Source organism: Pinus tabuliformis, chromosome Q, assembly GCF_031772625.1.
Source record: "Pinus tabuliformis cultivar Carrire ecotype Pingquan chromosome Q, CPIR1, whole genome shotgun sequence".
NCBI classification, from domain to species: Eukaryota; Viridiplantae; Streptophyta; class Pinopsida; order Pinales; family Pinaceae; genus Pinus; species Pinus tabuliformis.
The window spans coordinates 419683492-419698708 of record NC_142296.1 but is presented as its reverse complement, the minus strand read 5'-3'; the positions used below and the strand labels follow the sequence as shown (position 1 = coordinate 419698708).

The 15217-nt window shown below is 37.8% G+C and overlaps 1 protein-coding gene across 1 annotated transcript in view; it reads right to left on the bottom strand.

Moving 5' to 3' along the window:
* Positions 1 to 2464: 2464 nt before the first annotated feature.
* The window catches only part of LOC149219991 (PHD finger protein ALFIN-LIKE 3-like), a 166255-nt gene continuing 153502 nt past the window's right edge, over positions 2465 to 15217 (bottom strand). The window contains exons 4-5 of the mRNA XM_089384593.1: positions 3238 to 3373; positions 2465 to 3069 (exon numbers count right to left, since the gene is read on the bottom strand). Of these exons, the coding sequence (XP_089240719.1) occupies positions 2803 to 3069; positions 3238 to 3373 (403 nt within the window). The 3' untranslated portion in view covers positions 2465 to 2802. The remainder of the gene's footprint in view (positions 3070 to 3237; positions 3374 to 15217) is intronic.

Here is a 15217-nt window from a genome sequence, read left to right as displayed (position 1 = left end):
AGTTGTCTCTAGATGTCATGCAAACAATTAGTTCCAGCAGAGTCCACAACTATAGCAGAATATGTGGCAGCAGCTGAAGCAACCAAGGAAATTGTGTGGCTCAAAAAAATTCTAGAAGATTTGCGGGAGAAACAAGTGCATTCAACTCCTCTTTTGATTGATAACATTTCGGCAATAAAGTTGGCCAAGAACCCAAAGTTACATGATCGAACAAAGCACATCAATACAAAATACCATCTGATTCGACATCATGTTGATGCGAAGACAATCCACATATGTCATTGTTCCACAAATGAGCAGATTGCAGACATCTTCTCCAAAGCACTTGGAAGAAAAAAGTTTGAAAGATTCAAAATGATGCTTGGACTCATCAACAACCCTTCATATTAAGGGGGGAATGTTGACACCTAATATTTGGGATCAGCGAAATCCATGTAAATATTATAAATATCAAAATAAAAAGAATTGGAAAATGAAGAGACATTGGGAGATGAAACCCAATAGTCTCCCTCTCCATATATATATCCATGTTCTCTCCATGTATATCTCCATGTTTCATCTTAATGCAAAATACAATGAAATGAAATTCGTGGAGTAACAACATTGATGACAAAACCATTATGAAATAATAAATTTTATCATAATAAATTATAAAATTGGACTTTTTTCTCTTTATTCAATAGAGAAAAAAGGACTCGCCTATTCATAACAATTCATATTATTTACTTATATATACTAAAATTAGACTGGACTCACCTATTCATAACAACTCATATTATTTACTTATATATACTAAAGTTAGAAATGTTAATATATATATATATATATTTAACATATACTGAAATTAGAAATATTAATATATTTTATTAAGAGCAAAATCAAATGACATTGGAAACAAAAAGAGAACCATAAAACAATTACGATAACTGGTTCTGGACTTTTCAAATCTATTGCAATATGAGATAGTGTTAGAGTAACGCTGTTGTTTTATCCCATTCGTACATGCAAAAAGGCCTTTTCAAACAGTTAGGGGCAGGTACAAAATATAGGTAAATTTAGCAGAACAGATACTACCCACCTACAGCTTCTGGGATTAAGGGATCTTTCAAACGCAACAGAGCAATGACAATTCTTTCTAATGCTAATTCTTTCTAATTGAGAATGGACTGGCTTGCACCAAAAAAGGATATTCAAAAGCATGCTGTCAAAAATGGAATTGATAGTAACAATGCGTTGAGCACAGTTTTGAAACGTTAAAGCACTGATGCATTTATACACGACCAATCACAGACATCTAGACTACCTGTATCCAACAGAAACCAGAATCTCTACCCCAGCATCCATCAAATATTATTGATGTATGAACATACTATTACATGGTATAGGATTCTTCGACAGTTAAGAGAATGGTTGATAGGATAGTTATGCAACGGCTCCAACGAAAATGCGGTGTTTCCTTATCAACTGCAGTTTAGATCCTCTGCATCGCTGAACTTGAGTGTTTCATCACGTTTACTAGCATGCCTGAAAATGAGGCTATTTCAACAGACTTAACCAGCATGCTTGAACTAGAGGAAATTTCAACAAATTTCACGTTTACTAGCATGACTTAAATTGAGGCTATTTCAGACATACCAAGCATGCTTGAACTAGAAACAAATTTCAACAACTTAACCAGCATGCTTGAACTAGAAACAATGTCATAAAATTTCACGTTTACCAGCTTGCCTGGAATAGAGGCTTTATTTCAACAGACTTAACCAGCGAGCTTGAACTAGAGGCTATTTCAACAAATTTAACTAGGATCATTCAAGAAAATTCGGCTGTGTAGGACACTGTGTAACTGTAGCAGTTGTGCATGCCGGTCAGGAGATATCAAATCAAGTTATTTGGTCAGTCTATTAGCGCATTCATCATGATAGATGAAATTTCTACTTATATACTTAATAACGACAAGCCATACCTTCTTTCACTTAAGATCACGTCCATTCCGTACAACTAGTTTAAACAAGAATCAACAAGGCAATATATGCGGAGGTATACATGTGCATACAAAACTATACAGAAACATGCACCAGAAATCCGGCATTCATTAAAACTAATATTATACAATCAGAATAGTAACCCCAATTATTACAGAATATGCATGTTAATAACAATGGAGTGTATAGAAATAATGAAATTAAAAAGTCATAACCAAATACCAAGCAATTAAACTAAAAGCTAATCTCCATCCAATGTCATTTGATTCGTTCATTTGCCTTGATGAATAAAACTGTGTACACAAAAGATAACCCACAGCCGCCTCCCCAAAGAGCACTCATAATCCTTGTACCTTATTCTACACCACAATGAATGAAAGATAAGTTTCCTAAATAATATTAGCAACCATCGTATTTGAAATAAATTGCAGGCCTAGAAGGCAATGCGAAGTGTAAGAATGCATTGAACTACTTGCTAAATGTTGAACCGGAAACCTTGTTTGAATATTCATTAAAACAGCTATCTTACAGTCATAACATCAGCCCAAAGAAATATTACACAATTTTTGCATGTAATTAACAGTACGACACAGGAAGATAGAAACTAAAGAGTATTACAATAAAATTGCAAACAAAAACCTAAAACAATATAAAAATGAAACTGTCTACAGCTCCTCATATGTTTCACCGGCATTAGCCTGAGGAAAGTCATTTGTATCCTTCAAACTGCTAAAATGCACACAAATACTTGGGGACTGCAGCCTCCATGCTTGAAAACCATCGGAGGATGTCCATTGTTCAAAGTATTATTTGTGCATTTTCAGGTCCGGGGCCTTTTATTGGTGCATGAAGGGCATTTGTACTGCTTGATATGTTCAGCCCTAGCTGGAGTAATCTTCACACATTTACCATGAAACCATCTCTCACACATATCGCAACAGATCCAAAACTCATCAGAGGCATAGTTATCTCCACAAGCTCCACACAACGTTTCTCCATGCTCATCTTCGTCCTCTTCATCCAATGAGTCATCTTCATCCCTAGGTGGTGGTGTCTTTGACATTTTCAGCGGAGGCTCAGATGCTCTCTGTTGAACAAAACCAAATAAGCATCCTATGAATAGTTTGAAATTTTCTTACACAATTAAAATGAAGTTCAACTGAAATACAGATATCCTGAAAAGTAATCCACCTCTGATGAATTTAAAGATTTATTCCTATGAACAGATTTGTAATAATGTTAAGCAAACACCCACCATCTTTCCACTTTGCTTGTTTTTACTACTACTGTTGTTGGTAACAGCCGGTTTTTCCTTTGTTGGCCTTTTCCCAATCCCAGTAACACTCTCAAATATTGTTGGAAGGTCATTAATCATGTGGAAAAGACGCCTCCTGTCACAAAGTTGATGTTAGAACTGGAAAAATCGATGTTTAACATACAAAAAGGAAACAGCAGACTGATTGCAGGATCAGATTAGAACACATTAATGACACTAAAAACTCACTGACGTTGACCAGCAACAATACACTACATCCCCAAGAAAGCATTGAAAGGACACCGTACAAATATCTACAGGTGACCAAGTTGAGTCTTGACCTACTGTAGACATTGATATCATCCATTGGACAAGCAAAACTAAATAAAAACATTTAGAAAAGAAGTGTGCAATAGACACCAAAATAACCAAATATGAACATTTATAAGTGTGCAATAGACACCAAAATAACAAAATATGAACATTTAGAAAAGAAGTGTGCAATAGATAGTTTTTTTTACAATCCAGAGAACTGTTATTAATCACCACTTCACCACGTTTAAAAAGCAGATCAACTCTAAAACAAAATTTAGAGCATTGATATATTGCCATGCATCATCCACGTAAATATCTGCAATTCTCTTGTAACTCTTTGAATAGTGTTAATGCTTTGAACCCTTCTCTTTTGAGAATTTATGATTTCATGAATATCCCACTGGCTGTCATAGGCATAACAGCTCCAGTCAAGTGCCAAGTCAGTTTGTGTGTGCACAATTGCAGATAGCTTTGAGAATCCGGAAGTTAGTAAATGCATTCACTGTGAAGTGCCATGATGTGCCCATATCTCTCATTGAGTTTTCACATGGGATTTTTTTATAAATAATGTGTAATACCCCATAAAGTCACGTTAAGATGCATTAACTACATTCCTGCACAAAACGCCCCTATAATATAGGGCAGTCATTTTTTGGTGCTGAATCTAGTCTTTACCTTGGAAACTTTGAGGTAAGGCATTTCATCCTCAATGATTTGCTTGCTTGCTCATATCCTTCATGCATTACTATAGATCCAACCCAAATTTAAACACATCGCACTCTATTGTGAAAAGTCCAATGTGGCTAACATAGGTGCTGAAAACATAATTTTATTTATTGTGATGTAACATTGTTCTACCTTTTCATCCCATTACAAAGCATTCTTTTGGAGAAAAGACGATGGCATAGATATATGTGCATAGTTTTAAATGAAACACCTATAATACCCTATTAGGTCATGAAATTCTCTTAACTTTGGGACATTTTGCTGTGGAAGTCAATCCAAGATTTCCTTTGCCTTACTTGGATCTACTTGAATCCTCCAGAAATAATGTGTCCCAAATAATCAACTTCCTTTCCTCCTAAAATACAATTAAATAGGTTTGCATAGTACTGGTTCTCCTGTAAAACTATTAGGACTTGTTCCAAACGTTTGAGGTGTTGCTTGTTTGGCTATAGCTTTGGATATCAACCAAAAACCCCAAGATGGACTTCCTAAGGAACTGCTAGAATAGTCCATCCATAACTGATTAAAAACTTGTAGGGGCAGTTGTGAGACCAAATGGCTTCATCTTAAATTCATAATACCCTAACATGGACTTCCTAAGAAACTGTTAGAATAGTCCATCCATAACTGATTTAAAACTTGTTCGGGCAGTTCTAAGACCAAATGGCTTCATCTTAAATTCGTAATACCCTAAGATGGACTTCCTAAGGAACTTTTATAATAGTCCATTCATAACTAATAAAGACATGCTGGGGCATTTGTGAGACCAAATGGCTTCATGTTAAATTCATAATGATATTTATGTTTTAAAGGTTGTCTTTTCCATATCATCATGGTGAACTCTAATATGAAAGTAACCCGGTCATAAATTCAACTTAGAGAAATATGATAATAACCTAGCAGTAAATCCAACTTGAGTCTTGGAGAAATAATTAGCACCAAGTAGTTCAACAATCATTTCATCATTGATGGATATCAAAAATCTATTTTGATGATGGCTTTATTCAAACCTTCTGATCTATACATAGCTACAACGGATACCAATATGTAACTACCGCAACGGCAACAACAACACGCAACCCTATCATTTAGCCACCCCGCAAACTATGACAGAAAGACGACATGCCTCTTTTCTGCTTACTTAATTATACTAACTAACGGAAAATAGATTTTGTCATCGGCTATCAAAAATCTATTTTGATGGTGGTTTTTTGTTCAATCCTTTGTAATCTATACATAGCTTAAAGGCTCCCTCCTTTCTAATTAAGACAACTGGAGTCGAGTATGGGTGGTTATTCTTGGTTATAACTGGCATCAAGTAGTTCATCAATCATTTTGTCATCTATGGCTGTCAAAAATCTATTTTGATGGTGGTTTTATTCAACCTTTTGTAATCTATACATAACTTAACGGCTCCCTCCTTTCTAACTAACATAAGTGGAGTCAGGTATGGGTGGTTATTCTTGATTATAACTCCACCTCTTAAAAAACCTTAATTTTGAACTAATATTTTAGAACTTGGCTGACTTGAAGTCAGACTCTACTAAGTTCGCTGAGTTGACATTTGATGGTACCAACTCAACCTTCGAACTGGATCAAGGACTTGTTGCCTCAAAATCTAGCAGGTTTTGTGAGAGGCCTCACAAGACAAGGGCTAGACCAAGACACAACAATGAGGTGGAGGCCATTGTCACCTCAAAACTACACCCCTTGCTCTTTAGTGGAGTTTCACCACAAGGGAGGCTTCCCTATATAAGTCACCTAGTAGATATTCCAAGGCAATAGCCCAAATGTAACAGCTTTAATAGGTTCAAGAAAGGCACTTGGATTAAAAACAACACTCAATTCAATAAGGCAAGGAGTAGCATGCCCTCCAAGGAACCTACCAAGATTACTTATAGCCTAGGGTTTGAATAATATGGTGGAAAACTGGCACACTTAAGCATATAAGATCAAGAAAGGGCTTGCAAGGGCTTGCAAGATGGGTGTGACCAACAAGGAGTCACAAGCCTTCAACAAGCCCTAATTCGAAGCTTTAATGCTAGACTAGGGTTTTTCTAAGGCAAAATTTCCTAGGGTTTGTGATGTCAATCCTAGGAAGGTTATTCCAACCGTTCAAAAGAGAATATTTTGATGTTATAAGGTCCAACCAGCCAAAAGAACCTTGAAACTAGCCAGCGACTTGACCCTAGTTGAATTTGTAATTAACAAAGAGAGAGAAAATAATAAATTTGTAAGTGTTTGATCATCTATGTGGAAGCCAATGCCTACTTCTTGGGTGACGGAGTCTAAGGGAAAAATTACTATGGAGGTATCAAACCCTCGAATGGAGTAAGGGGGGGGAACCTTGATTTTCCTCTTTTAAAACCCTAGTTATCAGTATCACTCAATACAGGGATTAAATCAAGAAAAAAATGCTATAAGAGGTTTTCAACGGATGTTCAAGATTATTTAATTAAAGCATGCAATATTCAACCAAAATTTCATATAATTATATGCAATTAGATAAGGAAACTAGAAACCCTAGCAAAATATATTTCATGCAACAAGAACAAAAGATATTCAACAAATGAACAATCCTTTATTATCCCAAAGTGACATCTCCACAACAAGGACTAGTCTCCAATAGCAAAAATATCCACAATGATGTTATGATCACATCTCTATAAGAATAGCAAGCTACAAGAGATACAGTGAAATCTCTAAGAGAGCTAAAAATAGTCCACAAGTGATGATGGAATGAAGTATGAGCTGACCTTTTATTTATATGAGATCTACCTCACCTAATTTTAGCTAAAAAGCCCCTAAAACAAGTTTGACAATGAGTAAACACTTAAAGCCTTGGGTTACAAGCCAACCCACTAGCTCAACATGAAATCATGCCAAAATAGACCCGCACGTGTGAGCCGTAAGCCCTCTAAAATGATGACGTCATGCCCTTTTTGGGCCCCATTTACTATGTGATGGTGAATAGAAGGCTAAATGTGTCTCCAAGCATCATAATCGTCCATATTTGAGGAATAGTCCTCAAATCCAACCTCAAAGCAACTCCAGAGGTCCCAAATCAAGATGGGGTGCCCCCATGTCATCTCCATGGGTCTCCAATGGTCAATGCAATGCCTCATTTCTCTAGTTTTAGGGCTCAACCAGGTGCAACAACCCTCCCTAGTCATCTCATGGAAGAACATCCTCATTCGGGCTCTGAATCATGGCCTTCTTGTCAAGTAGTGCCAGGTCCAGCCTCGGGGCATGCTAGGTCTAGTAGTGCAATCATCAACAGTCCCCTGTGCTAAGCAAAAGAAGATCAACGTCCTTGGGTCCTGCAGGTAATCTAGGATGTGCATCAACTACTCAAGTCATCATACTGCCCAACGCTCTAATGTAAGTGGGCAATGTTGCATCTTCCAAGTCATCAATCTCTCTGGAAGGCCTAAGTACCTTTGGAATGGGTGCGCTCAAGGCCTGTGCTGTTGTGGACCACCTGGCAAGACCAACTTAAACTCAAGTGAAAGCAACTATTCATTAGAGACTAAGATCATATAAGCATCTAAGTGGACCAAACTTGTATGTTAAGGGCATATTAATACTTCAAACTGGGATCACCTTCCAATATCTAACTAGACCAAGTCTTGTAAAGGTGTTGTGGCTAATAGTCAACCCTATTAGGTGCTTCCAACCCCCAAGGGGAGGTGGCATTTCCAAGGTTAACCCTTCAATCAATAGGTGTTAGTGTAAATGAGTGGCAATGGAGGGGAAAGGCTTCATGGCCAAGTGCCATGGTCAAGGGACTAGCTAATGGGAGTCCACATCCTAAGTGTATAGATGTAATGGAGGGAGCAATCGTGGAGGCATGAGTTACCCTACTTAACCTGCTTTTTCCACCCCTCTAGTGTGCCTTTTACTTCTTCATGATGATGCTTTATTTTGGGTGCATAGCTCAAGGGTTAGAGCTTGCTCTTTATGATGTAGCATTTAACTTTGCCCCTTAAGAAGACACAATTTATTGCTCATCAAGGTTGGGGCATGCAAGGGTTCATTTTGATAAAAAGGAGCATCAAGTGCTCAGGAACTAGGTGATGGCTAATGAGGAGGGTAGAGCTCATGCTAGGCTTTTTCCCACATGTTATTTTATGTCCTGGCCATCTTTTTGCATTTTCATTTTCTCTTGCTTTCATTGTGACCATATTATGCTTTTCCATTCTTTTAGTTGCATCAACCTCCAAGGCAATGTTTCCCAACCCTACTCAAGGATGTGGATAAGTGGGTGCCAAATCCCAATGAACTAATGACAAGTTAGACCCAAAGAATGGAGATGCTATATAAAGGGCTTATAATTTGGCATGGAAAGTGTCATGTATGGTGTAAGGGAGAATGAACATGCTATTTCAATCCAGGTTTTCCACGTAATGCCACTCCTATAACCCTAAGGCCTTAAGGGAGGTCCCACTAGACTAGGGATAAAGATTAACCTCCCTGGTAAGGTGAGACAATAGATTTACAATTGAGATCAACCACTCTTCCAAATCATCCCCTTTATCCATACCAAATACCCAAAACAACAAGCACCCGTTTGCAAAATGATCAACATACCTATTGAGTGGCAGCTCACCTTTCATCAAAGAGGAAATGTTAGATGGTGAGAGATGCATAGTTGATGCAAATGGCGGAGGCCTATGGCATATCATCTTCAAAGCAGTGAATGTCAAGGGTTTCTAGTTGGGTGGCTATAAGAGAAATGTTTTCTCCTATGGGGTTTCCCATTTTGGTGGGTGGGTAACAGGGCCAAATAAATTTTGGTGGGTAACGGGACCAAATAAGTGTACATACAGACCGATAGGTACCAAACCAATCCAACTTGGGCAAGTCAATATTGGTTCATTTTCGTACAGTCTACAATACCCTTTTGGAGGGGGGAAAACAAACTTTTGAAAGCACACATGAATGACAACATAACCTTGTTGTCTATGTATCAAAGGATGAGAACCACCACTAAGTGTTTGAAAAACTAGGGTAGAGTTGCTAGGAGTAGAGGATATTTGCTAGGTTTTCTCATAAAAATATTCACTATAATAATTATGCACCAAAAATATTTGGGAAGTTACCATGGTCTAGGTGAATTTGTAAGTACTATTGTGAATCTTGTAATGTTTCAACATTTTATTAACAAGGTTCAAATTAATAATAATAAGTAAACATTGTTTCACATGCACAATCATGGTTCGAACATAAATGATGAAGCAAAGCTTATGTGAAATAGAATATTTCCAAATAGATCTCTAAAAATGGAAACTTATCTTACTAATATGCAATCAGCGAGTGGTTTGTAGCATGTTAGTTTTTGGACACTAGAAGCCATTAAGAGCCTCGTTGATTACATGTTTTGTTTTAAATACGCCTTACCCTCAATGCCATTTTGTTTCTATGATCATAGCTCTTTCTTTTTTAGTGTTTTGCTACAAATAATTGAAAGTGTATATTTTGACTTTTTATCCTTTTCAACAAATGATATTTGTCGTCCCATGATCTTCCTTCGTACAAGTTTAACCTTTGTTCTTGCCTTTTCGATCTTTCTCCTCTATCACCCCATGCATGCTCCTCAATCCGCGTGTGAATATAATGCATGGGAAAAACTACTATAAATAGAATGTTGGAAGCTTGAACATCTAACAATAGCATAAAATGTGTTATCCCCCTAAATACTAATTTCTAAATACTCCCCAAATCCCATATAACACAACTTTGGAATAAAGGTAATGTTGGATCAAAATTAAAATACTCACAAACCATTAAATCCCAAATGATGGATTGTGTAACATTAAGTCCATATTGTATAATGTCCACAAAACTATGCCATGAAAGTAACACATAAATTTATCAAGTCAAATCTAGCATTAACATCGGCTCAATCTAGGGTACAATATCCCATTATGAGATGCTAATTATCCTATGACTTTGAATGAAGAAGAGCTCTAAGCTATAACCATAAGAAATATATGCATAAGGCCTTGCATGCACACGCCTAAACAATATGCCCAAAGGAAGCTATTCATTCTTAAACAACTGTAACCTACAACCAAATCCATCACATGCACAAATCTCCAAGATGGGAGAATAGTTGTTGTTGATCGTGGAAGAAACCATCTAGTCAAGAATTACCAAGCTCAATCCATGTTAGACAAAAGCAACCCACCATTAATGATAATGCACTCCAATGTACAAATACAATCTAAGAAACATGACATGTCCTTACCCCCCTCCCCATGTGTCATGTATTTCACATGTTGAACATGACACTTGTCCAACATAAGTTTGACTCATGTCATGTTCACAGAACATGAATCAAACTCGTGTCGAACATGAGCCCCACTCACAACTTGAAATTTTGTCACATGTACAGTGAAAACACAACCCACAACTTCTTAAAATCAATTTTCTACCTCTTTCTCATGCAATTCAATCACAAGTTTGGAGTTCTCAGAGGTTTCGGAGTGTAGTTAAGGGAAATTAAGCAGTGTTTGAAGGGATTCCAAGTGTTGCTAAGTGGATTTGTCCAAGCCCTATTAATGCATTTTAAACATTACCATTAATTATTTCAAGATGCTTAAGAATGGTTCCAAAGTCATTCAATTTCATATGGAGAAAGTAAAATTATAGATCCCATTCAAAATCTAGCACACTTAACAGTGTTCAGAATTCAAGATCTTGGGGATAGCAACATTTCCAATTGATTTTGTCATGTATGAGGGTATGGAACTAGCATTTTATCAAAAGAATCAAGCCCTCCATATACCTCAATGTTGGTGGCAATTAATGTTGAACTCCACTATCATGACCCTACTAAAAATGTAGGCATCACTCAAACAAAATCTTGATTTGACATGTTAAACTTTTTCTATCTTATTTTAATGCTTAGAGGGTGATATTAATGATGAGGATCCCAATATAAGCAATGGTTTTGAATCTTGATGATATAAAGTACTAGTGATCACTTTTTAACTCTAAAGGTCAATTAGAACCTCTTTATTACTATATTTTTGGTTCACAAATCGATTTCACTCATTGCTATTTTGGTTATGTGCACTAGTTGTATAATTGAGTTTGTATCATCATCACGTAAATCTTTTATTTTCTAAATTGAATCTTGTTGAGAAATCTAGGGACAGCTAGATTAGGTGATTTCTCTTCATTGATAACTGCTTGTGATGTATTTTTATTTAACTTGATTAGCTTCTTCTTTTCACTTGATTATGATTAGCGTTCTTATCATCAAATAGCTACCAAACAATAAAGAACAATGAAACAAGGGGACACAAGATATAGGCTATCAGTCAAGGCCAAAACCTCTCCTCTTGAGAGGAAAACCCACAAGAATTCTTCTCTTCTTATAGAACTTCAAATGATGAATTCCAAGACCTATGACCCTTGTCCCTTGTTAAAGTCTCCTCCAAGACCATGTCAATCCTCTCTTCCTTGACAAGCTTCTTTTCCAACAATTTCAACTCTAGCAACTTCAACAACAACTTCGCCTTGCCCAGCAACTTCCAACACTTCGACCTACCCAGCAACTTCCAGCACTTCGATCCAACAATTTCTTCTGCAATTTCGACCCCATCAGTTTCTTCTGCAGAAACCCTAGTTCTTGCACGTGTGAAAAGTATGGTGGTTTCTTCCTCCTTTCCTTTTTGCTCAACTGAGTTGATTCTTTCTCCTAAAGAAATCGACTTGCAAAGTATGCCTATTGATGCCCTAACTCGACTTCTGCAATTCGGTCTTAGTTGCTGCAATAGGTGCCCTAGTTTACTCGCACATGTGAAAGATAGTAGCCCAAAACAGTCCAAAAACTTCACTTCCTTTTCCTCTTCTAGTCCTCTTCTTCTTCACACCTTTTTCTCTTACTTGATCGAACTTCTTGTGAGGTGAGTGACTGCCCTTCAAGTGAGGTCGAAGTCTCTTATATATAAGCTTGGTTACCGCTCAAACAAGTAGGGGTCCTAGGAGGGGATCCTATAGAGCATATTAGGTCCAGTGGAAACAATGGAGCAATAGCCCATAATCACCCTAGCTAAATCTCCCTGCTCTTTACGGACTTTCACCGATGGGAGGAGACCTAGTATAAGAGGAATCACAAGGGTGAATAGATCAATGATGGGATGAGGATTGATTCCTAAAGTCTATTCACAAGAGAGGCTCAGATAATTAGCTTACTTGCGTTAGAAGCAAGGTGATTGGCTCTCTAGGAAAGGCTAAGGGGATACTTAAGCCAAGGTTTGGAGAATATTTCTTGAGAACAAGTATCCCAGACCTAAGAATCCTTAAGGAGAAGTAGCTTTTATGTAATCCTTGTAAAATTTGAGTTACAAAGTTGTGGGACCAAAAAGAACCGAAGTGGACCCAAGCTAGCTCAAGGGTGTGAGGTTGATCATCCATAGATGGGCTTGATCAGGTTTGGGAGGAGAATAGGATCAAAGGAATAATTTTCTTTTGGATTTTAAATGCAATGAACCAAATGAAAACACTAACCCAAGGGAACCTAGGGAGAAGAACAGTATATGGGCTAGGGCTTGCAATATCTTGGGATTCCACCGTGGAATTGAGCGCAAAATTGGAGGACCCCTCAAGAAGACCCCAGCGCAAAAGCTCACCAATTTTCAAGGATTTGCATTGGCTAGAAATGATTTTAGGTTATGCCCTAGGAGGCCTACTAGGTTAGGCCTTAGAAAAGAAGAGAAAATGGTGAAAAATGTATTCTTTTGATGATCACCTAGGACTAGACCAGTGCCTAGCCTATTGGGAGAATGGAGTCAATGCAAATCAATGTTTAGAGATGTCTTATACCCAATCAAGGAGTCTCCTAGCAATTTGAATAGCCCTAGGGGCAACAAATAAGTCACTAGGAAAGTTTATACTTCTTTGATGCTGCAATTAATGACTTATCAAGGTAATAATGAACAATTATATACCTCTAGGACATTTGTTCACCATACTTTTGCATGAAACATATGAAAAGCCCTCACAAAGACAAGTTATACAAATTCACATTTCTTAAAGGAAATTACACTAGCTTCATGAGCAAAAACATTCATATATTACATAAGTGACAATACACGTAAAGTGGAACATGAGAATGACAATTAAAAGTATAGCGAAAATCCTCAAATCATCAATGTGCAAAAATATCTAAGCTCCAAGACAAAAGATAAGCTCTCCAAACATCGAAATGCATTTAGAAATCCAATTCATCCATCAAAGAGGCTAGCCGAAATTCTCAAGAAGAGATAGTCCAATCCAAAATGTGATGAGAGAAATGAATGAGCCTCTCATCAATTTATACAATCCATAACGGGGTTCGAATAGCCTAATTAGCCTAATAATGCCCCAAATAATAAAATAATATACAATAATGACATGACTTGGTGACAAGCCCACCAAGATAGCTCAATAATACAAAGATAAAGCCTCTCAAGGTGGAAAAATAGTAAATACAATGAGTCGTTGGGCCATTGAGGAGGCTTATTGGAGTCCAAAGTGTGCCAGTGTGAGAGAATAGGCTCCAAACATAGTTATCAAGGGGGTGGCCCTTTGATATCCAAGCAAATCAAATGTGGTGTGCCTAAGTGCGTGTGGGGGCACATTGACATCCTCACAGGTCTCCAAGAGGATTGATAATGCCTATATAATATCTGTAAGGGCTAGAATGATGACATAAGCCCTCCCTCTGTCTCCCATGGTGAGACACATCCTCATCTGGGCCCTGGAACATCTGCCAAGTTTATGGTGCAAGTGTGAAGTTGGTTGAGCATGGTGGTCCAGGTGCATCTTCCTCATCCAAAAATATGGAACACAAGCAAACAATGAACAATGTTGATGGATCCATGAAGTGGTAATCTGCTCTTTGCTATTGTCGAGGTCCATGGCTCTCAACACTGACCCTACAAGAGCTAATATGACCCTTTGAAGAGCTTGGACCCCGTATAGGGAGACCAAGCCCCAAATGGAGACCCACCCGCAATCTTGTATAAGATCCAATGTGTCCCATCACCTTCCAGTAAAATAGGTCATTAGTACAATTGAATAAATAAGCTTACAAATCATGGAACCAAATGGACCCTTCATGGTGGCATGCCCTTCCATAGTGGGCTTTAGAACGTACAAGTGTCTCCAAGTTCAAGAAGAGGGTTAACCAAGGACCCTATTAGGTGGTTTCAACCACCAAGGGGGTGACATGTCCATGGTACATCCATCAAATAGCAGGTGGCATGTGCTATAATGATGGAACGGAATAGGGCATCAGGGGAAGGCTCTAAGCGAGATGCCACATCCCAAGGGTTTCCATAATAAGGGAAGCCCACACTTGAGTGTGTGAATGTAGGAGGGAGCAATCATGGAACACGAGTTACCCCGACCTTTGCTTTTCCACCCTTCTGTCGAAGAATCTAGGGAAATTAGGTGTAGTGTGATTCTTCGTGACAAGATAACAATTTGTGAAGTCTTTTCCAATTTGTCTTTATTAGCTTAATCTTCTTATTAGCTTATTAATGCATGTGTGTGTGCTTCATCAAACTTCTATCAAAACATAAAACAAGAACACAAGATGTTGGCTCTCTACCAGGGCCAAAACCTCTCTTCTCTTGAGAGAAAAATCCTTCAATAAGTTTTCTCTTATTGAAGCTTCTTTCTTGATCAATGCCAAACCCTTGACCCTTGCCTAGAAGATCCTCCAAGCACAAGTCAAGTCCTTCATTTTCTCTGCACTATGCCTTCCCGACACTTTGTCCACCTTCTTCCGGCACTTCGTTCTTCCTTCCTGTTAGGATATTCCGACACATAGGAAATAGTTAAGTACAACTTGGTCTAGTGTAGAGTTAGGTATAGAGTTAGGTAAAGTGTGTTTCTTTACCGTTGTACATTTTGTAACTTACAATTCGACGGTCACGATATG